The sequence below is a fragment of the Furipterus horrens genome, unplaced genomic scaffold (assembly GCF_987537825.1).
Source record: "Furipterus horrens unplaced genomic scaffold, mFurHor1.1.pri manual_scaffold_12, whole genome shotgun sequence".
Lineage (NCBI taxonomy): Eukaryota > Metazoa > Chordata > Mammalia > Chiroptera > Furipteridae > Furipterus > Furipterus horrens.
This window is the reverse complement of record NW_028327182.1, coordinates 58,561,841-58,584,459: the sequence shown is the minus strand read 5'-3', so window position 1 is coordinate 58,584,459 and position 22,619 is coordinate 58,561,841. Positions and strand designations below refer to the sequence as shown.

The following is a 22,619-nucleotide window of genomic DNA, read 5'->3' as shown; positions in this document are numbered from 1 at the left end:
ATTACTGGCCAATGGCAAGAGTATCAATAAAGTCTCTTATCCTACTCTTGTTCATCAGATGAGACTTCCTTCAAGATGCCACATAACAGAGAGGCAAAGAGGAAGGCCAAAAGATGAAGAGAACCAGTACTATAATGAGATAGAGGGAGAGACAGGGACCCACACATACAATGCCATGTTTTCTGTCTAAATGATCTATAATTGAAGAATCCATTAAAAAAGTATTTTTAATCTAATATAATTTCTACAACAAATTTAATTTTAATTTATTCACTTAAGCAAACAGAAGGCTATCAAGCTATACATTTATATTTATAGTTACATATTATAATTATAACATATTATACATTTATTTATGAGCTTAAACATATCTCTGCATGTACACACACACACAAAATTTCACATTACAGTGCTATATCACAAGCCTCAGAAACTTGAGGACTACATTGAAAAGAAAACAAGACAACTGTGTACTAAAAGCTTTTCCTCTGAGTTAGTTTTTTAAAAAACTTGCTTAACTTATTAAACCCGAATTTATTTCCTCTGTAATTTCATGAAACTTCAGATATTTATTTCCTCTGTAATCTCAGGAAATTTATCTAAGGTGCTACATATTCAAGGATTATCTTGACATTAACAACTGATCCTAAATCTACATTATTCACACCGAAATTCTTTTTATATTATAAAATTTAATATTCATTTAGGGTTTTACTAAAAATATCATTAAGGAGGTAGTGAAAAAGGAAAGAAAAATTATGTAAAGCTACACTATGGACATATAAAAAATTAAGCAGATAATCTCATAACTCAAATGAAAATATTGTAACAAGGCACACCTGAATAACTGAGATAAATATAAGCTTCAAGACAATACACATTTCAAACAATAAACATCATTCTTTGCTTTGTGTAAAATGAAGCAAGAAAATCTCATTTTGAATTGTTTCACTGAGGGGCTGTAGAATCACCTCTCAACAGATTGGTTTCATTGAATCTTGTCTTATATGCAGAATAGGTGATTTCAGAAGAGTATTTTCTTTGGAAGGACCAGGGGCAAATGGGGCCAGGAAAGAAACAGAGGACCATAGAGAAAATGTCAATGACATATGACAAAATGTCCCTTTGTTTACAAAAACAAATTACAGCTTTAATTCCTGTTGTCATCCAGATACTCTTATTTTAGGTTTGCTTGGTTTGTTCTTTCTGGTTTTCTTCCTGGACAACCCACCAGGATAGAACAAACTAATGTCTTCTTTTTGTTCAAGCCAGCGACCTAAGCTAGATACTGTTGAGAGAATTTTGCTAAAGGAATCAGTCCAAAATAATTAGAACAGTTAGATAAATCCACCCACAAACATGATGTATTTGTCCTCTTGGTGTTTCATTTTCAATTATTACAGATCAAAAACTGCACTAATGCAGTTCTCTTTGGCGAGGGCTCAAGCACACCGTCTTTGCTATCAGATAGACAGGAATATAAATTCCACTAGAATTGCTAGAAAGACCCTGGGTAAGTTACCTAATGAATGTGAAGTATGTATTGCAGTGCTTGGCACTAGCAAGCATGCAATCACCTGCACAACAGAAAAAGAAATGATTTTAGTAATGGTGGTACATAGAAAAGATCATGAAAAATGTTATCTAATTGTGTGTGTTGGGGGAGGGTGTGAATAAAATGTAGGTTAATAATCCTATTGGGCTCATGCCCCCAATAAGACATGAGACTATTTAATAGCATATGATTTAAAAGGGAAAAGAGAAAAAAATTAAAACAGACAATTGAAAGATTGGGAGAAAATAGACAATAAAAGCAGTTAAGGTGAGCAGAAAAGATGAAGTCCAACAAAAACCACTTCAGAACTATGTAAATTGAGCTACTTGCCATATGATCTGGCTCTCTTTTGGCAATAATCTGATTTTGTATTAAAAATACACAAGGTACTCTGAATGCCTCAGTCTAAATTTCCTTACATAAAATGTTTTACAAATAGGCTCAGACTAAATTAGTAAACTTAACAGAAATTTATAGAGTGCTGAAAGTACACTGAAATGGGTGAAAAAAATCAAGTACTTTATTAATTTCTGCAAAGTAAATATACATACCTCCACATATTTCTTCTGTTTCATCATCTATGCATTCTCTGTCATCACACTCACAAAATTTACCATAAACAAGTCCATTTCCATCTGAATTATCACACTTACACCTGCCACAGTGACATGTACCTAAACCATAAAAACAAAGAAAAATTATTTGTCGAATGCATATAAATTATAATTAATGAAGTTTAACCTCTTTTACAGAGAAAAACCAAATAAATTTAATATTTAAATTATGTACTTCTGTTGGTATGATGAGACAGATAACAGGACATTCTTTCTTGAGATTATTGTAGCATACAAATTATATTTTCTAGTACAGCTATTATGATAGACTTTTAATAGTTTCATGGATGTAAATCTGGCCTCTTAAGTACAAAGCTGCCTTATACATGTCCATCCAATAAATGCATAAATGAATACCTTCATTTGAATAACTTTCTTTTTAATACTTATTTTTCAATTTTTAATTGATCATCAAAACATTTAACATAAATTAATTGAGATTTAACCACTCACAAGACACCATTGTAGGCTCTGGAAATATAACATAAAATCAATTCAGGTAAATAGTCCTTTCAGAATTTTATATGTGCAGAAATCGATGTGATAAAATAAATGGAGAAATGCAGTGTTACAAAAGCACATAGCAAGGGGATTTAAATGAGACAGGGAGGTCAAAGTTAGGATCCCTAAGAACTGAAAACCAAGCAAAAAAAGAGAAAAAGAAAGTAAGAGACATGCGAGATGGTGAAGAGACCAAATTTCAACAAGAGCCAACAGCAAAAGTTCTGTGATGAAAGAGGAAATAAGAGGGAAAAAATGAACAGTTGAAGTAGAGACAATGATGTGAAAAGTAGCATAAAAAAAAAAAACAACTAAAGGTTCAGTTTATGGAAGTCTTACAGATCATGTTGAAAATTTCCAACTGAAATCCAAGAATAATGCGAAGCCATAGAAATGTTTTCAGAAATGGAGTCATTTGATCACTTATGAATTTTTATCAGGTTATTCTAGTTGTCACATGAGGAATAAACTGAAATAAGAAAAAAGTGAATATGAAGAAAGAGTTACTACATCTTTTTGTAGGAAAGAAGATAGAGGCTGACCAGGGTGATGGCAGTGAGTATAAAAAGAAACAAAAACACCTTTTTTTCAGATGAAGAGACAGAACTTGGTGACTTAGTGAAGAATAGGGAGGAACCAAAGATAATACTATGTCTGACTGAGCTACTAGATATCAGAGATTCTATATGTGACCTACTGGAAAGAGCATGGATTTAGGACTAGGGTAGACTTGTAACCTAATTCAGGCTTTAATCCCCACTAGATCTACCTTTTTGAGGCCATTATTTTCATTTCTAATGCTATAATTCCTTATCTACAAAGAATATCTACCTCACAGAGCTGCTGTGAGAACCAAGTGATAAATATAGCACCCAGTCATATTTCTAAAAACATTGCTGTGTCTAGTACATAGTAGGCTTTCCAAAAACTTTGGATTCTTCCTCTTCTCCTATTAAGATACCTAGTATATTAGTCATATTCCTAAATATTTCTCTAGACACTTTACATTTATAGACCCCACAATGTCCTGTTTTCATGCCTTCTGCATGATCCTGTTACCCCAATCACTTTCAATTTGCTGTTATCTGTAAGACCTTTTTCTCACACAGTCACATATAAATGGGTGATATTGCAAAAATTGAGCTTGCTATTTTTTCCCCTGAGAATGCACATGTGGGTTTTACTTTTCTTAAACATTATTTTCTTTTTTTTCCTGAAAACTATTTTAATTAATAAAAGTTCATTTCAAATCTAATGCTATAATTTATAGTATTGCCTCATCTCAATTTTTCCTTAATTATTACCCTTCTGTTAGGTAGGATAGATAGTAAACCAAGGCAAGGATGAGGAGGCAGACATGTCTCTCCTACTAACCCAGCAGTCCTGAGCCTGGTCCAATAATATTGCCTGGCCCGATAATATTGGTAGGTGTTCCAATATCATAAGAAACACCATGCTAACACAAGAGGAGTAGAGTCCTTGAAATTTTATGTATCATTTCCACTATCTGGGAAAGAAAGCCTTTGAAACTCTATATTACTCCCAAGGCTAGAAGGGGGAAGAGTAAGGGGTCCACAGAGCCCAAAGAAAAAGCCCATAAAAAAAGCTTTGGTTAATTGCCTACCTCTGGTCACTAACTTCTTTACTAGGGAGTCCCTAGTGCTTACAGAAAGAGCCCATAAATAACCTTGGATAATTGCCTCAACTTTAATTAACTGCCTCCTGTCATGGATCTGTTTTACAACAAGATGACCGAACATAGTCTGGAGTAAGATAAGAATTTGGGCTAACAGACCCACACACACACCTACATTTTGGTAGTCATATCCTCCGGGGAGAAGCTGGCAGCACCTTTACCCACAATACCGCCAACTATATGTCCTCAAGACAAAGGACCTGATGCTTTTGCCACCTATGTGTTTACCACCTTTGCTCTTGCTGTAAGAACAGAGTCACTCAGATGACCATTAAGATGCACCGAGCTGGAAAGCAGAGTTTTATTGGAAAAATCAGCAAGGTGGGGAGACCTGCCATGGGTGGTCAGGACTCTGCCTTTCTAGGGGAGGAGGGGGTTTCTTTTATAGGGAGAGATCACAGAGGAGGATTTCTTTGTGAGCTTTGTCAGCGGTCTGGCCTTCTGTCAGTAGCCGGTGCGACAGGCTGATCAAAATAGGACACGGTTTCAGCCTGATACATCCTGTCATCTCACAGGCAGCTGCAGGCAGGGTAAAGGTTGCGTAGTATGGGGTCTGGAGATGTCACTTGCCACGCCTACTCTTGCCACCTTTACTTTGTGCCCTGCTCTGATCCTATATCTTTTAACCCCTACCTCTGCAAGGTTCGGTTCTCTTCCATGAAAATGTATCACTAATAAACCTTGCTTGCATAATAATAGACTTGCTGATCTGTAATGTTTTACTGCATCAGCAAGAAGAACCAAGGTTGTCCTGTAACACTTCTTTTACACTTTCACATTCATTCACGCTGTCTTTAATCATCCACATATACATTCATTAAACCTTCTAGTCTCTTATTATAATATTGGCAAACTAGTAGGTGCTATAGAAGATGATAAGATTAATAAAATTAAAACTAAACAAATCCTAGACCAGGAAGAAATAACTAGATGATCAGTAACTTACACAGGGGGTGGGCAAAGGTAGGCTTACAGCTGTGATACAAATAAATAATATAATAATCAATAAATAATAGAACAAGAATAAACTCTTTGTTTGACGTACTCACAACTGTAAACCTGCTTTTTTTGGTCCTTGTGTGTGTGTGTATATATATATATCAGATGAAGCAAATGCATTTGTAATAGATTTGTGACGAATAGTTCTATAGAAAGTATAAACCTAAAATTGGCTTGGTTCTGTGAAGAAAGAGATGCACGATAAATGAGTAAGTTCTAGAGTTGGCACTTGATAGATAGAATTTCAACAAGTGGAGGTGAAGAAAAGACTTGCAATGTTGAAGAAACAGCTTGAAGAAGCTAAGATATAAGGATGGAGAATTAAAGAACAGTGAATCACCTGGCCCGAGTTTGGAGAAAAAGGTAGGTTGAAGGCAGATAGTAGAGGATCAAAAATATTGATAATAGCAAATTGCAAGTGACTGAAGCCTTCATGGTTTGGGAGCAAGGTATAACACAGTTAGGACTGTGTGTAGTAGTTATTTTCAGGAAAAATGGGAAGGAACAATCTCTGCCTCTGAATTCTACAAGTTTTCACTGACATTTCCCACAGACAGGCTCACTCCCATCTCCACATTAGAACAATTCCTGGCTGATGCAGGAAATTCACAACAGTTCAGAGACTTCCTATTTCACCCACCAATTCAAAATCAAGTCTCCAAGAAATGGCATATGAAAGCCGAGACAAAAGTGCCAGGCTCTTGTGTTCATTCTATGTCATACTGCTTCTCTTTCTTGGTTGCCAGTTTACTCAGGTTCTAGGATTAGTCTACTGCTTTGTGCTACATTAATTTAGCTTTGGTTTATAATTCTGGCTAATAGCTTTCTCTCTCTAGGATGACTTCCCAGTCTTGAACATCAGCCTATACTCTTGTGCAATGGCATCCAACTCCACTTCATCTTGCAGAATGTGCTTGACTTTTTGGGTCCCTACAGAGTTAGGGGACTCTGGAGCTCTGTTAGTCCCCAGCTCCATGTCAGTCTGCCTTTCAGTCATATGCTCTACTTCATTTACTTCATCTTACCCTTCCTCTCCAAACTACTTCCACCAAACTTCACTTGATTCGAAGTGGAAAGATTAGTAGAGAAAACTCATAGACTAAAGCAGTTTGGGGGCTGTTAGAAAAAAACATTAAAAGAAAGAGGTGAGAAAGAGATTGTCAAAGTAAACTTGATAGGCTTAGAATACTGAAAGTAAGAGAGAAAAACAGATTAAATGTAATACTGAGCATGAATTTACCTTATGGCCCAGAAATCTTACCTCTAGAAATTTACCCTGAAGATATACCTCCAAAAATATGAAAATACCAGTTTATTTGTGCATTAATACTTATAATTGCAAAATAGTAGAAACTGTCTAAATGCCCAAACATATAAAAGTGATTAAGTGATGTCACCTGCATAGAATTGAGTTTTATGAATTTGAAAAAAGAATGAGGAAGGTTTCTTTGTACTAATATGGAGTGAATTCCAGGGTATAATATTGAGTAGCGAAGGCAGAGTGCAAAAGAGCACTATAGCATGCCACTTTTTGCATGGGAAAAACAGAAAAACTAAAAAATAGTAACACATATTTATTTATCTTTGCAAAAAGTATGCACATATACAGATAAAGTAGAAAACAATAAAATTATTTACCTATAAGATATGTGGGGAAGCAAGATGAAAACTTAAAAGAAGAGAGTAATGAATCACTGAAACTTTTTTGCAAAGTTTTGACTTTTGGAAGCATATTAATGTTCCATGTATTAAAAAATAAAATGAAATCAATGGAGATAGAAAGGAGAAAAAAAACTTAATACTGAAAGTGATATGAAATAAACTCAATCATATTTCAAACAAGTAACATAACTACACTAAAGGGTGGAGAAGAAAGAAATTCAAGTAACTTGTGAACATAATAATTGACTACAAATCTCATTCTTGGGCATAATTGGGATGCGGTAAAGATGAAAGAGGGGTAGATATAAGCATTCTAATTTTCACAATTTTTATTCTAATACCTTCTTCACTAAAAGAAATTAGGCTCTTTAGAAAAATAGTTGACTCTAAAGCTGCTGAGCGGCAGAAGCTATGTGATTGTGAAACATTTTATTATGCCTGAAAATAAAGAACTGCTAAAACAAAACAAAACAACAATGGAGCCATGTCACTAGGACAGAGAAGCTAGTTTGAGGAGGCTCTGACAGTCTAATCTGGGATAATCTGAGCACCAGAATAATTACATACAGTAATGAATATTAAACCATTGAAATTATAGGAATTGTGATCTTAGTTTGATAATAAATAATTAAGCAAATGAATAATTGGTAGATTATAGGAGACTCTCATTTGCATTAGAATGTTGAGTACCAACTGGTAAATATGGAGGGAATATTAGAATTTGGAAATTATCTTTTCATTTATCATTGTAATCACCACATCAGGTGAGAATCACCCAGGAATGGTAAATTGGGATATTTTATGAATTGGAATATCTTATGATTTCAAAGTGTTACCCCAAAGACTGCTAATTTCTGACATATATATGATCAGTAATCACAGAGCTCAGATATCAGACAACATCTCAACCAGGTGATCAAAATTAGCCTCACCAGTGACAGCAGATGTTTATCATATAATTCTAGATGACACATTCTGAGAACACATAACCATCTATCTAGTATTTCAGCTAAGAAAGTATAACTTGAATCAAATCATGAGGATTCATCACACAAACCGAAAATGAATTAAATTCTATTTCAAAAGAAGTTGGGGATAATTTTCTTCAAAATCATCAATGCCATCATTTGTGGAAATGGTCCAGATTAAAGGATGGTAAAGAGAGATGAAAACTAAACATGACATTGACCCTAGACTGAATCCTATATAAGGTGGGGGCCTGGGGTGAGAGTTATAAATTACACTTTTGGGTCAATTAAAATAACTGAAATATGAATCGCAGATTACCTAAAAGTATTATATCAATATTAAAAACATAGGGGTACAAATATCTGAGACCTATGTTTTGTACATTATTAAATATTTTTATCTATCTAAAGGATTCTATAAATTTTCTCCTTATAGATATCATAATGTATTTGATCACATGTTTAGATTTCTTATGTTGAAACATCTTTGGACTCCTAAACTAACCCATATTTGGTATTAATGTATTATTTTTAAAAACTATCCTGAATGTAATTTGGAAACTAACTAAATAAATAAACAAATCCAAAAAATAGCCCTGACTGGTGTGGCTTAATGGGTTTGGTTTCATCCCACAGAGCGAAAAGTCTCTGGTTAGATTTCCCCCTTCAGGGCATGTGCCTGGGTTGTGGATCAGGTTCCCAATTGGGGTTGTGCAAGAGGCAACCTGTCAATGTTTCTCTCACACGTTGTTGATTCTCTCCCTCTCTTTCTCCCTCACTTCCCCTCTGTCTAAAAATAAATAAATTTTAAAAATAATAGTAATTAAAAGCACAGCCTTTATAATAAAAAGAAAAGAAAACAAATCCAAAACTAAAGAACAAAGAAACAAAATTAAAATTTTATTACTTAAAGAAGTTTGAAAAGCAGGAAGTCTTCAAAACAAAAGAGGGTGTTGGGGGAAGAAGTGTGTGGCTGCAAGCACTTTTAGAGGGGTGCGTGTTATAAACTGGAAATAAAGAATCCTACTGAGAGGAAATAAAAAACTGAAATGCTGAAAGAAACATGAATATCAGTAAACACAGAAAGTGACCTGACTGCTGAGACCATTTGTCAAGGTCTCTGGTTGGTCAGCTCACACCCTGCACTGGGTATGGCCTTGATTCCCACTAGCAAAACAACTTCACTGCGCTTAGTATGCACAGATCAATTTGTCACAAAGATTGTGGCAAGATCTTAGCTCTGAGTGAAGGACTCAACCAACAAAATAAGCTTCAGAAGGGAAGCTATTCATTCAGGTAGTCAAATATTTGCCTATAGCAGGAAGAGCAATGGCTCACATCCATTGATCTAAGTAGGAATTACACAAAGAGCTTTTAAAACCCTGTATAGCCCAGAAGATACCCTAAGACAACTGAATCACTGCTCCTGGTTTAGGAAATGAGCACTCTCAAGTTCAACCAGGATGAGAAAAGCTGACACTGAGGCTCCATGTGCCCAAATGTTAAAAGAGTATTTAATTATAGCAATACTAGCTGAAAACCATTGAAATCAAAACTGCAGTTTTTTTTTAATGGAGTTTTGAAAGGATGCACAATATCACTAGCCATCAGAGAGATGCAAACTAAAACCGTAGTGAGATATCATCACACACCTGTCAGAATGGCCATCATTAACAAATCAGCAAACAAGTGCTGGTGAGGATGTAGAGAAAAGGGAGCCCTAATGCACTGTTGGTGGAAATGCAGACTGGTGTAGTCACTGTGGAAAACAGTATGGAATTTCCTCAAAAAATTAAAAATGGAACTGCCTTCTGACTCAGCGATCTCACTGATGGGATTATACCCTAAGCATTCTGAAACACCAATTCAAAAGAACCTATACATCCCAATGTTCACAGCAGTATTATTTACAACAGCCAAGTGCTGGAAACAGCCTAAGTGCACATCAGTAAAGGAGTGTATCAGAAAAACTACTGCTCAAAAAACTACTCAGCAGTAAGAAAGAAGGAATTCCCATATTGAGCTACAGCATGGATGGAACTGGAGAGTGTTATGCTAAGTGAAATAAGCCAGGTGGTGAAAAACAAATACCATATGATCTCATCTATAAGTGGAAACTAATGAACAAAACAAACAAATGAGTTGAACAGAACCAGAGATAGAGAAATAAGGAACAGACTGACAGGGACCTGAGGGGAGGGGTGAGGGGAATAATAGGGAAAGAAGGAGAATGGTCTTGTCAAGAAACAAGTATAAAGGACAGAGACAACAAAGTGGGGATTGACTTTGGGAGCAGGGTTGGGAGGGCAGGCAGGGAAGAGCAATGTGGGAAAAAATGAGACAACTGTAATTGAAAAACAATAAAATTATTTTTAAATAGGGTTTGGTAATTGAGTTTAACAGCTTCTCTATAAATTTCTAAAAAATATTTTTAAATGATTTCTGTGAGGTATAAAAATATTTTGGTCATCTAGGTGTCAGATGATTCCAAGACTTCAGAGTAGGGGAATGCTGCCTGTTAGAAGAAAAATAATTTGAACCTTCTATTTCTACCCAAGAGAGAAGAGAAGGTTGAAACAGTGGGTTGGGGAGAGATGTGAGAGTAAGATGGGGAGAGGCAAATCTGATGAAATCCCACAATGGCATGGTGGTCATTGATGGTAATTGGTGAACATGCATGTCTCCCCAAATTATCTTCCTTCTTAGCTCACATATATTGTGGGCATTCCTGATCCTCATTTGTTTCTTTTCACATTGTTTTCGGTAAAGTTTATTAGGCTTATGGATGTGATTAAATTTTTAGATGTGAAACTTAAAAGAAAATAAAATAAAAAGAAATAAAAAATAAAATAAAATAAATAAATAAAATATTTTGGTCAAACAAAAAATCTTGCTGTCACTATATTCCTATATTCTTTAATGAGTTTCACGTTATGCATCTGAAACTTCTATTTAATTAAAAGGTTTGGTTCTATTTGATACTAAGGTATAAATTTAAAGTACCCTTAATCTTTAAGAGAAAGTAATTAAGTCAGTTTATATAAATCCTTTTTCAAAGATTTAATTCAGCATTAAAAATCAGTGCTTACAATTTACATCAAATGTTATTGGGGTGTTGTTTCCCATGAGTATCATACTTGAAGGAAGCATTTGGAACAGCTGGAGAATATCAAACTTGCCAGTCTCAGCAAGATGACATTTTTAAAATCTGAATTTCACTTGAAAATATACACAAAAGCAGTCTCATTCAGAGGTTCAACATTTCTCAATGCCTACATATTTCCATTAAAAACCAAAATTTGATTATGTCATTTAAGAACTTTTGTAGGATGAAGTTCTTACCTGCATTAGAGCAGACAATATCTTGAGAATTTTTACACATCTGATTACTTTTTTTCTTTGTCAGGTCACAATTAGCTGGGTACTGGCAAGCTTCCCCAGACCATCCTTTGTCACATTTGCACTTTCCACAGTCACACTTACCATGGCCTGTAATTAAAAGTCTTAATAATAATGTTGGTTCAAGAATGAGCTACAATAAATTTAAACGCATATATATTATAGTGACTGAAGGCTAATACTATTGTATATAGTATAAAGGAGTATGTACATTTTATTTAAATAATCAATTTTGATAAATCATGCTAAAACATTAATTTATAGAGACATTAGAATAGAAAATATATCAGAATTGTAATAAACCACATCAGAAAATTTAGCATAGAAAAAAAATCTACCTACTGCTTCCACATTGCAGAGGCAAAAGCCCAGTAAAAATTATTTTTATGTAAGTACATTTCATAACACATAAAACTACAAACTCTGAATAAAGAATTTTACATGAACCTCCCTTAAACTGAACTTTGGCCTCATATTTATTTGAGTCTATTTTGTAATAAAATTTTATAAATATATAAATACCACTTTGGATAAGATTGACATGAAATGTTAGTATATATCTTGTTTCTCAATAAGGATATTTGGTTCAAGAATCAAAAGGAGAAGTCCAATATTCATCGACCACCACACAAATTCCTTAAAATTTCATGCTCTCAAATTGACTTTTCGCTGTTTTTATTGTTGTGATTGTTAACTTTATTAACTCCTGACTGATTAAGCCTACTAATGCTTTCATCAATTACATATTAGTCTGACTGAAGTGTGAAACATGTACAATCATTGATACTTGTCCTCAAAGAATTTACAAATTCAAAGTTGAGACTGATACACGAAGAGGATTATTTGTTAGACCTTGTGTTAAGTTGAGCAATATAGTCTCTGATCTATAGAAATAAAAAGGGAGGGACTTTTTGAAATTCCTTGACCTTTAAATGGGCCTTGAAAGAGGAGAGTATGAATGGACTTCAGGGAGAGTATTCTTATATTACTCAAGATAATAATATGTCTTAATGCTTGAAATTCATAGAACACAATGGAATGGAATCTTTGATTTGTTGCCAATATTCATTCAATGTGGCAGTCAAAATCCACCAATGAGATCCAGATGGTCAGTCAGAATGAATGGCTCAGAGGTGTTGGGCATGTTCAGCACAGCCTGCCTCTGTGATTGGCAGTGACTTTAAAACTCTTCTGTGTGTGACCCAGTCCATGTAAATATTTCTATTCCTATTGCATTTGTCAAATTAATTATTCTATTTCACATTAAATCTTTCCATGCCCCCCCAATTGCAATTTACTTCATCTAAGACATATTACTCTGTCATTATTGTGCATCCTTGTCTGGTTCTACATAATAATGTTAATCTCAGCCAACTTGGTATAATTTACAAACATATGTGACCTCTCCTACCAACCATCCAGTCTATTTATAAAAGTATGAAGCCAAATTCTTGAAGTAGCTAAGCCTCTTTGGTAAATGAAGTGTCTTCATAACTGTAAGGACTCTTTAGCAATATTAGTGTATTAGGTTGAACCACATGAAATCATCACTTTTATAAGTTGAATATCAGCTATTTCTTATGATTCTTCCCCATAAAAAGGCTTCATATCAACAACAAAGATAATAGAAATGATTTATAAGATAAAGAAATATGGTAGTAATGATTTGCTAAATCTGGAATAGAAGAATACTCAATGCTTGTTTTATAATGAATAGGACACCTTATTTGGAGATAAATACATAATTTATTAGAAAGAAAATTATATTCAGACTATATTTACTCTTTATGCATGGTTAGTAAGAGGTTTGCAGACTGCAAGGAATAAGGTGGTTGTATTCTTGCGGTAATCTCTATTACAGTGTCAATAACATGGCTTTGAAAAACATTCTCTTTGTCAAAATAATTTAACCATTGTGTATTAGCTTTCTGGGGCTTCCTTAGAAGTACCAGAAACTGGGTGGCTTAAAAACAACAGAAATTTCCTCTCTCACAGCTCTGGAGCCCAGAAAACTGAAATCAAGGTGTTGGTAAATTGGTTTCTTCTGGAGGGAATTAGGAAGAAACTCTACCATGTCTTTCTCCTAGATACTGGTTCTTTTCATATGACTTTGGGGTTCATTGGCTTCGGACAGCTTAACTTCAATTTCTGTTTTTGTCTTTACATGGCTTTTTCTCCTGTGTGTCTGTGTCTTCACATTTTTCTACTTATAAGTGCAGTCATTGGATTTAATGCCCATCCTACTCCAGTATGACCTCATCTTAATTTCATTACATCTTCAAGGACCCTGTTTTCAAATATAATATTCACAGGCTCCAGCTGTTATGATTTCAAATATCTTCTGGGGAGATATAGTTCAACCTATGACAGTTAGAAATAACACATCCTGATTATTTTCTTTCCTAAGTTAAATTCATGTAAAAGATGGGGCATTTTTTTCTCTTATATTTGAAAACAAAGTTGCTAGGACTGGCAGTAAGCCTCCCTTCTCCCCATTTCTACCTTACACTGGAAGGGGCCTGAAAACTTACGGATACTTGGGTTAAATACACACTTGGTTTCATAGCTGTACAGGTTCCTCTCTTCCTCTGTTCCTCCTACAATAGTTGCTTTTTAACCACCAGACCAGCAGAAAGACAAGTGAACTGTCATAGTCCAGGGAAAAGACACAGCACACAGCAGGCTGTCAAAGAAAGTTGGGGACTTTTGGGGTAAAAAGTCCCAGGCGCCTCAGTGTAGGAGAGCAAAAATAGTAGGGACCAGGGTTTCAGGTGTCCACATCTTTGGCTTCTCAGAAATACCATAACATCCTGGCCTTGGGAATGAATGGCCAAGAAGAGCTAGAACAGAACCCCTAAATCAAGGTTCTAATTACACAGGTTTAAAAGATGGCCTCTGCCCAGGGCTACATGAAATCCTAACCAGCAAAGCATTCACTATTCTTGGATGTCTAGACCATTCCAGTTCCACAACTGCAAAATGCAGTCTTAAAATAAACCATTCAACATGCTTGACATGAATCTGTTGCCTTTCAAATAAGTTCCCAAGGAATCAAAATAAAATACATACAAAACAAGAATGTCATCAAAATGTCAAGACAACTCCCTGTCAAAGCAATGAAGATGATAAAGTGTAAGGCTATTGTTTCCAGGGCTGCCAGTGTTGTAGGAAAGACAAACTTCAGGGGAAAGTAAAATTCAATAGTTTAGTCTCATGTTCAAGTAAGAACCTGGAGGCCTGGTTGGCTTTCTCCAGTGCTTCCCACTAAGCTGAGGTCTTGATCTCCACTAATAAGAGAAGGGCATTATAACAAAGAAAAAAAATTATAATTTTTAATTGAACAGCAGCCGCTATCATCTCTTAATCCCTTTTAGCTCAGTAACACAAAGGCAGTGGTGATGAATTCATTAAAATACATTAGTGCATAACAGAGGAGAACAGATGTTATTTATTTTTAAATGACAAGCTGTTTCAAACTGGAAATAAAGACTTTACCAGTATTGAAGAACTTTAAAAAATCAATAACCATTTCCAAATACCAGTGAAAAATAATTATTCTTTCTTTGGCAAATATACAACAGATAAAATAAAGATGGAGAAGACAGCCCTTATTTTTTCTTTTCAAGTTCAATGATATTTTGGGTGAAAATAAACTGCCAAAGCAAATGTGTTTATTGGGTTAGCTATGTGTCTGAGGCTTCAAGTCCTCCTGCAGTCTTAAAAAAAGTAAAAAGTAGATAGATAGAGAGATAGAGAGATAGATAGATGCTAGATAGATAATAAATTAGGTATAAGATAGAATGAATGGATAAAGAAGATGTGAATATTATTTAGCCATGAGAAAGAAGAAAATCCTGTCATTTGGGACAACATGGATATACCTTGAGGGCATTATGTTAAATGATGTAAGTCAGGCAGAGAAGGACAAATGCTGTATTATATCACTTACACGCGGAATCTAAAAAATAAACAAACAACAACTATAACAACAACAAAGTTCATAGAAAAAGATATCAGATTTCTGGTTACCAAAGGCAGGAGATTAAAGGTAGATGAAATGAGTGAGGGGGTCTAAAGGTACCAACTTCCAGGTATAAAATAAATAAATGCTGAAGATGAACAACATGATGTCTATAGTTAATACTGCTACATGGTATGTTTGAATGTTGTTAAGAGAGTAAATCCTAAGGGCTCTCATCACAAGGAAAACAACTTTTTCTTTAATTTTTTACTTTGTATCTATATGAAATGATGGATATTAATTCAGCTTATTGTGGAAATAATCTCACAATATCTGTAAGTCAAGTCATCATGCTATACACTTTAAACTTACACAGTACTGTGTGTCAATTATATCTCTTCATAAAACAGCAAACATCCTGAATATTAATTATTATTCATTATTACTAACATTTTTATAGCATAGAAGAGGACGGATTCTTTTTTTTAAAAAGATTCTGGCTTTCAAATTAGCTAGATATACCAATGATGGAGCCTCATGCTAACCCTGAAATCTGAGCACCCAGTTGGTCCTGCAAATCTATTTGCTTTCATTAAATATGTATATTCTGAAGACCTACATTGTGTCCTATTTTCCAGTAGATTGAAATATGCTCACTTAACAACAGTCTTTTTTTTCTCCTATTCTTTCTGAGCTACTATAGATTCCCCAGCCTTTTCTAAGTACAAGAAGCAAAAGAACTAACTATGCTACATCTAGAATTCTGAGAAAAGATTGTGAAAGGATCCCTTACATAATACTATAATTATCATGGTTTGTGATATAAACTTGACCATTTTCAAAATAGGACATCAGTAGCTTGTTTGCTTCTCAGGCTAATAAAAAACAATGTAGATATTTCTGCTTCCCATTTCTGAGAATGTTACAATGTGAACAATGGAAGAATGCTGTGTACAAGAGAACTTTCCCCTAGAAATTAAAAGGTTTGGACTCTCTCCCTGCCTGTACACTAATCAGCTATGTGACTCTGATCATAAAAATGGAAAAGAAGAAAGGGAAACCAGTAATTTCTGGCCTCCAGGTACCATGGTAAATACTTTATATAGACTAGTCTATTTAATTTCTATAAAGAACCAGTAAGACAGATTTTGTTTCATGTTTTACATATAAGAGGACTGAAATATAATTAGCTTGCTCAAAGTTACATAGTTTGTAAACATTATGTTTAAAAGTTGCAATACAATAGACTTAAGATGACTCTTTTGTTCTAGGAAACAGTGGTGCCAGTAAAAGGTATGGGCTGGTGGCTTGACACCACTGCTTTAGTTTTTGCTGTTCCCTTTTGGGACTTATATGCATAGAGTTGAATTATTCATCATACTTGCAGAAAGAATTCTAACAGTAAAAAATTATCAGACTTTACTTTTTTTTTTTAAATGTGTTTTATTGATTATAATATTACATTTGTCCCAATTTCCCTTCACTCTGCTCCCCTCCACTTTGTGGTCCCCCTCCCTCCAACTGTCCCCCCCTTTTAGACCATGTCCATTAGTTGTGCATATAGTTCTTCTCAACCTCTCTCTGTCTATTCCATTCCCTCCTACCATGATCCTTAATTCCTATATCATCTACCTCCCTCTCCCCATTCCCCCTCCCTGTTGACCTCCCCCCAATATGTTCCCCGTACCTATAGTTCTTTTTCCACTCTCGTTGCCTGTTTAGTTCGCCTTTGTTTCAATTCCCTAGCTTCTGTTGTTTCTTGTGATGCAGTTTTCATTTTAGATTTCATAGTTTTGATCCTCCTTTTTCTAAACCAGTCCCTTTAACATCTCATATAACAGTGGTTTGGATCTAATGAACTCTTTCAGTTTTATTTTGTCCTGGAAACACTTTCTCTGCCCTTCTATTCTGAATGACAATTTCGCTGGATAGAGTATTCGTGGTTGTAGGTTTTGGATTTTCATTACTTTGAATATTTCTTGCCAGTCCCTTCTTGCCTGCAGGGTCTCCCTTGAGAAGTCAGCTGATAGTCTAATTGGGACCCCTTTGTACATGATTCTTTTCTTCTCTCTTGCTGCTTTTAAGATTCTCTCTTTATCTTTAATTTTTGACATTTTGATTATAATGTGTCTTGGAGTGGTTCTCCCTGGGTCCAGTCTCTTGGGAACTCTCCTTGCTTCCTGGACCTGCAAGTCTATTCCCTTCCCCAAGTCTGGGAAGTTCTCCTTTATTATATTTTCACTCAATTTTTCAAGTTCTAGTTCGTCTTCTTCGTTCTCTGGCAAGCCAATGATTCTTATGTTGGGCCTTTTATAGCTGTCCCAGAGGTTTCTGATCCTCTCATCGTTGCTTCCCGTTCCTTCTCTATATTCTGGTTTGTTGAGATGAACTCTGGATTTTTTTTCCTCACAATCTGTCTCGTATGTGGTTTTGTTCCTTTCGTTATGAGTGTTTTTCGCTTCTTTCTCATCTTTTTCCAGATCTTTTGTTAATTCTGTAAGCCACTTGATAACAATGGCCCTGAACTGAGCCTCTGACAGGTTTCTTATTTGTTCATCTGTCAGATTCCTCATCTGTTGCCTGGTGAGCTGCGCCACCGGCATTTCTATAGTTGTCTGCCTCATTTTGACAGATGCGTTTTGTTTTCTTGGGCCGGCTATAGGGGGCAGTGCCTGTGTACTCATCACAACCCAGTGACCGGCGCCATCCACAACCTTTCTCACTGCGCCGTGGTGCTTTGTCGTCACAACCCAGCGACAGGCGCCTGTCCGCAACCTATTTCGCAGCGCTGTGGCGCTTTCTTTGGGGGCGGGGGTCCAAGATGGATTCACACAGTTATTCCGCTAGGAGACCGGGATCCGTCCTCCCGCCCCCCTGGGCCTCACTGTTCAAGGCGATGTGGTGGCTGCTTCTCCCAGTGTTGGGGTCGCGAGCCGCCGGGGTTTGACTGCAGCCGGGATTGTCCTCCCTGCCGCTGGGATTGTTCTCCCCGCCACTGTCCCTGATGCGACCGCAAACAGCACCGCCCCCTTTCGCTCGTCTTACCTGCCCAAAGGGCGCTGCTGGTTTATAACTTCATACGTTGGGCTTCCGTGTAGCTTTATTTTCTGGAATTTCTAGTTATCTTTTGTTTTGAAGTAGTTGTATTCCTCTCCAGTTGTAGAGGGAGACCGAGCGTGTCCGTCTAAGCCTCCATCTTGGCTGGAAGTCCCAGACTTTACTTTTTAAAATTAAAGAACACTAAAGCTGGCAGATAAAAGAATTCAGGAATCTAAACCTCATTATTCTCATCTGCAAAAGTAAGAGTTAGACTAACTAACCCTAAGATTCATTTCATCTTGAAAACTCTGTATTTTGACTTCAATTATTTTGTTTCATATCAAAGCAAAGTGGTTTCTCCAGATGGGACACTCAAAATATTATTATAAAGTAATAACAGTAGATATTAATTGTTGCCAAATCTTGTTTGCTACTGAAAACTATCATAAACAGTGAGAATCCTATTTGTTTTTTAAAGCACCCATTAAAATATTGTAGATTATCCTGGTATGTATATTTTTAAAGTAGGTTTGTCATGAATACTTCTAAAATTAAGGAATTTAAAATTACAATCCTGGTAACCTGAAATTGAGGAACAAAATATAAATCATATCAAACAAAACATATATTTTGACTGAATCTGAAATAGTAAATTTTATAAAGTCAAACATATAATTACATATCAGGTTAAGGGGGCATTATTAGACCTGTCTCCCTCACCCTGTTTCATATACATTTCCCAAGAAGCTGGTACTCCATTCCCTATCTAAAAATTAATGATACTAAGAGCTTAAGCTGCATTTCTAAGGTGTCTTGAGAAGGAAGAAAGGGAGAAAAGACCACTTGACTAGATGACATAAAGCTCAGTTTTCTTTTCCTCCATCTATCTTCCATTTGTAGGATTTTATTCATATACAGCTTTACAGATATTCTTTAACATTTTCTACTTAAAAAAATATAAAGAGTTCTCATTACTTTCAGTTTCTGCCTTGGCCTTTTGTCGTCTGTTGTTGTTATTGATGTATAATTGTCAGTATTAAATACAACAACTGACAGAGCCACTCAAGGCTTAAAAACTTAACATCATTTAATGATATTTCTTAGTAAATGAAAATGACCTTAATCAAACTGGAATCTAAGAATCTCAGAATATTGTAACTATAAGAGGAACTCTTAGACAAGTGAAATCTTGATTTTACTGGGGAAAAAAAAGGAATATCACTTGTTCATAAAAAAGAATGAAATCTTACCATTTGCAACAGCATGAATAGACTTGAGGATATTATGCTAAGTGAAATAAGCCAGACAGATAAAGACAAATACCATAAAATATCACTTATACATGGAATCTAAAGAACAAAATTAATGTACGTATGAAATAGGAAAAAATAAAGCAATGAAGCCCCAACCTTACCATTAATTCCTTCCACATTATAGATAAATATGTGTGCCAAGTAATCTAATCACGGAGACATTTGTGTGTTAATATGTATATGTGTTCATACACATAAGAATATGCATATATGAGACTTAGCAAGTCCCTGTTGTCACATGGCCTTTTCCCTTCATGTGTCTGTATGTGTCTTTGTGTTTCTTCTTCTTTACTTTTAAAGGTAGTAGTCAAATTTCTGGCCAAGATGGAGGCCTAGACTGACATGCTCCATATCCCACCACAACTAAGAAGGACTACAACTACCACAAAACCAAAAATAACCACAAGTTCCAGAAAATAAAGCTACATGGAAGTCCAACGTATGAAGTTATAAACAAATGGCGCTTGTCCAGACAGGTAGGAGGGGCGAAACTGGAGTGGAGAAGTCAAGCTATGTTGCAGTGGTGGCTGCAGTTACGACGGCCATATTTAAGGGGAGGTGAAAAGCATCTGGGAGCACCCTTAGTTGCAGACCAAACCTGTCAGCTCCAGATTCCAATGCCGGGAAAGGCAGACACACATTGCCTCTGGACTATGAGGCACAGAGGGTGTGGGAATGGAGGAGGAGGCTCCCGGTCTCTCAGCGGAGAGAGGATGGCAAAAATCCATCTTGGGAGATCCAAGATGGCGGAGGAGTAAGTGGAAGCTACACTAACCTCCTCCCAGGACCAGTCTAGATTTACAACTTAATTTTGGAGAAATCATCTGGAATAACAAACCAAACATTAGCTGAAGAGAAGTCTTATAACCACGGAGAGACAGAAAAGGCCACTATATCACAATGTGACTGGTAGGAAGTTCGGAGATGCAGAAGGGCTGGCTGGGCTCCCATGGATGGCAGCTGAAGGGACTGAGAAACACCTCAGCAGCAGGGAGTTCCCCCTGAGGAGGGCAGGGTATAAACCCCCAGCTGGGATTCACAGCATACAGCAACACAGTGGAAAGTAAAATAGTATCCAGCTGTGAAAAGTGAAAAGTCACAGGGTTTCTTGCTAGCCAGAGAGAAACAGCTGGAGAAAAAGAGCTCTTAAGCAGATCACGTATGAAAATATTTTGGTCCCACTTACCCTGGGCTCAAGCAGAGGGAAGGCAGAGAGGACTGGAGATGCTTGGGGAGAATTAGGCATGGGAGCTTTGAGGGGAGAACTGGGGGAGCAGCCTACTGGGTCCCAGTGCTGATTCTTCCCCAGTACTGCAGACAGATCATTCCCCTCTGAGTGGCATCAGCCTGTGGGGAAGCAAAAGCCCTGCATATAGGAACTAAGCTGCTGCACCCTCGGTCCTTAAGTCTTACAGCTAATCAAAGATTGAATAGATTAACAACTAAAGGAGACATACAAAGGCAGTAGATTTCTGGAAGTCTCGAACAGGCTGCCTAGGACCAGACTGGTACACAATCTGACGCCACCAGGGACAGATCCAGGAAGTGCAGATCAATCTAAGAAGCAGTAACAAACAATAAGAGTCTCAAAAATGGGGAGACAGAGAAACAACCCTCCATTGAAAGGAAAGGTAGAATCCCCAGAAAAAGTGCTGAATGAAATAGAGGGGAGCAAACTATCAGATATGGAATTCAAAACATGGATTATGGGAAAGATCAATGAGCTCAGCGAGCTCAAAGAAAACTACAAAGAACTCCAGGGAAATTACAAGGAACTCCAGTGAAACTACAAGGAACTTATGGAGAATTACACCAGCATGAAAAAGGACATAGAAGTCATCAATAAAAGCCAGGAGGAAATGAAGAATACAATCTCTGAAGTGAAGAAAACAGTAGAAGAAATTAAAAGCAGGCTAGAGGAAGCAGAAGATCAGATCAGCAAGCTGGAGGACAACGTAGACAAAAACTCCTAGACAGTGCAACAAAATGAATAAAGACTGAACAAGAATGAAGAGGTTCTAGACAGCTGCAGGACAACATGAAACGTAATAATATCCATATCACAGGAATTCCAGAAGGAGAAAGAGAAGAGCAAGGGATAGAAAACCTCTTTTAAAAACTAATGACAGAAAACTTCACTAACATGAGGAGAGTAAGAGTCACACAAGTCCAGGAAGCACAGAGAATCCCAATGAAGATAAACCCCAACAGGCCCACTTCACACACATCATAATTAAATGGCAACATTCAAAGAAACAGAGAATCCTAAAAGCAGCAAGAGAGCAAGAACTAATAACATACAAGGAAACTCCAATAAGGCTATCATCAGATTTCTCAGCAGAAACACTACAAGCCACAAGGGAATGGCAAAAAAATATCCCAAGCAATGAAAAACAAGGACCTAAACCAGGAACACTCTACCTAACAAGGCTCTTATTCAAAATGGAAGGTGAAATAAGGAGTTTCCAAGACAAAAGAAGGCTAAAAGAATACATCTTCACCAAACCAGCATTGCAAGAGATGCTAAAGGGTCTGCTTTAAGAAGATGAAGAAACAGAGAGAGACAGAGAGGAACACAAGTACAAAGGGGAAATATGGCAATGAATAAGTACCTATCAGTAATAACCTTAACTGTAAATGGATTAAATGCTCCAATCAAAAGACATAGGGTAGCATGACCAACATATATGCTGTCTATAGGAAATACACCTCAAAACAAAAGACCTACACAGACTGAAAGTGAAGGGATGGAAAAAAAGTATTTCAAGCAAATGGACGTGACAAAAAAGCAGGGGTAGCAATACTTATATCAGTCAAAACAGATTTCACAACAAAGGCCATAACAAGAGACAAAGAAGGACATTTCATAATACTTAAGGGAAAAATCCATCAAGAAGATATAACCCTGGTAA

General features: G+C 36.3%; 1 protein-coding gene across 2 annotated transcripts in view; it reads right to left on the bottom strand.

The window, feature by feature from the left end:
• Positions 1–22,619, bottom strand: part of ITGBL1 (integrin subunit beta like 1) — a 284,324-nt gene that overhangs the window by 159,073 nt on the left and 102,632 nt on the right. Inside the window, exons 3-4 of one of the 2 annotated variants that reach the window (XM_090258003.1) lie at positions 11,338–11,484; positions 2,107–2,229 (exon numbers count right to left, since the gene is read on the bottom strand). In XM_090258003.1, coding sequence (XP_090114129.1) covers positions 2,107–2,229; positions 11,338–11,484 — 270 coding nt within the window. The remainder of the gene's footprint in view (positions 1–2,106; positions 2,230–11,337; positions 11,485–22,619) is intronic. The other variant, XM_090258004.1, reaches the window with a different exon arrangement.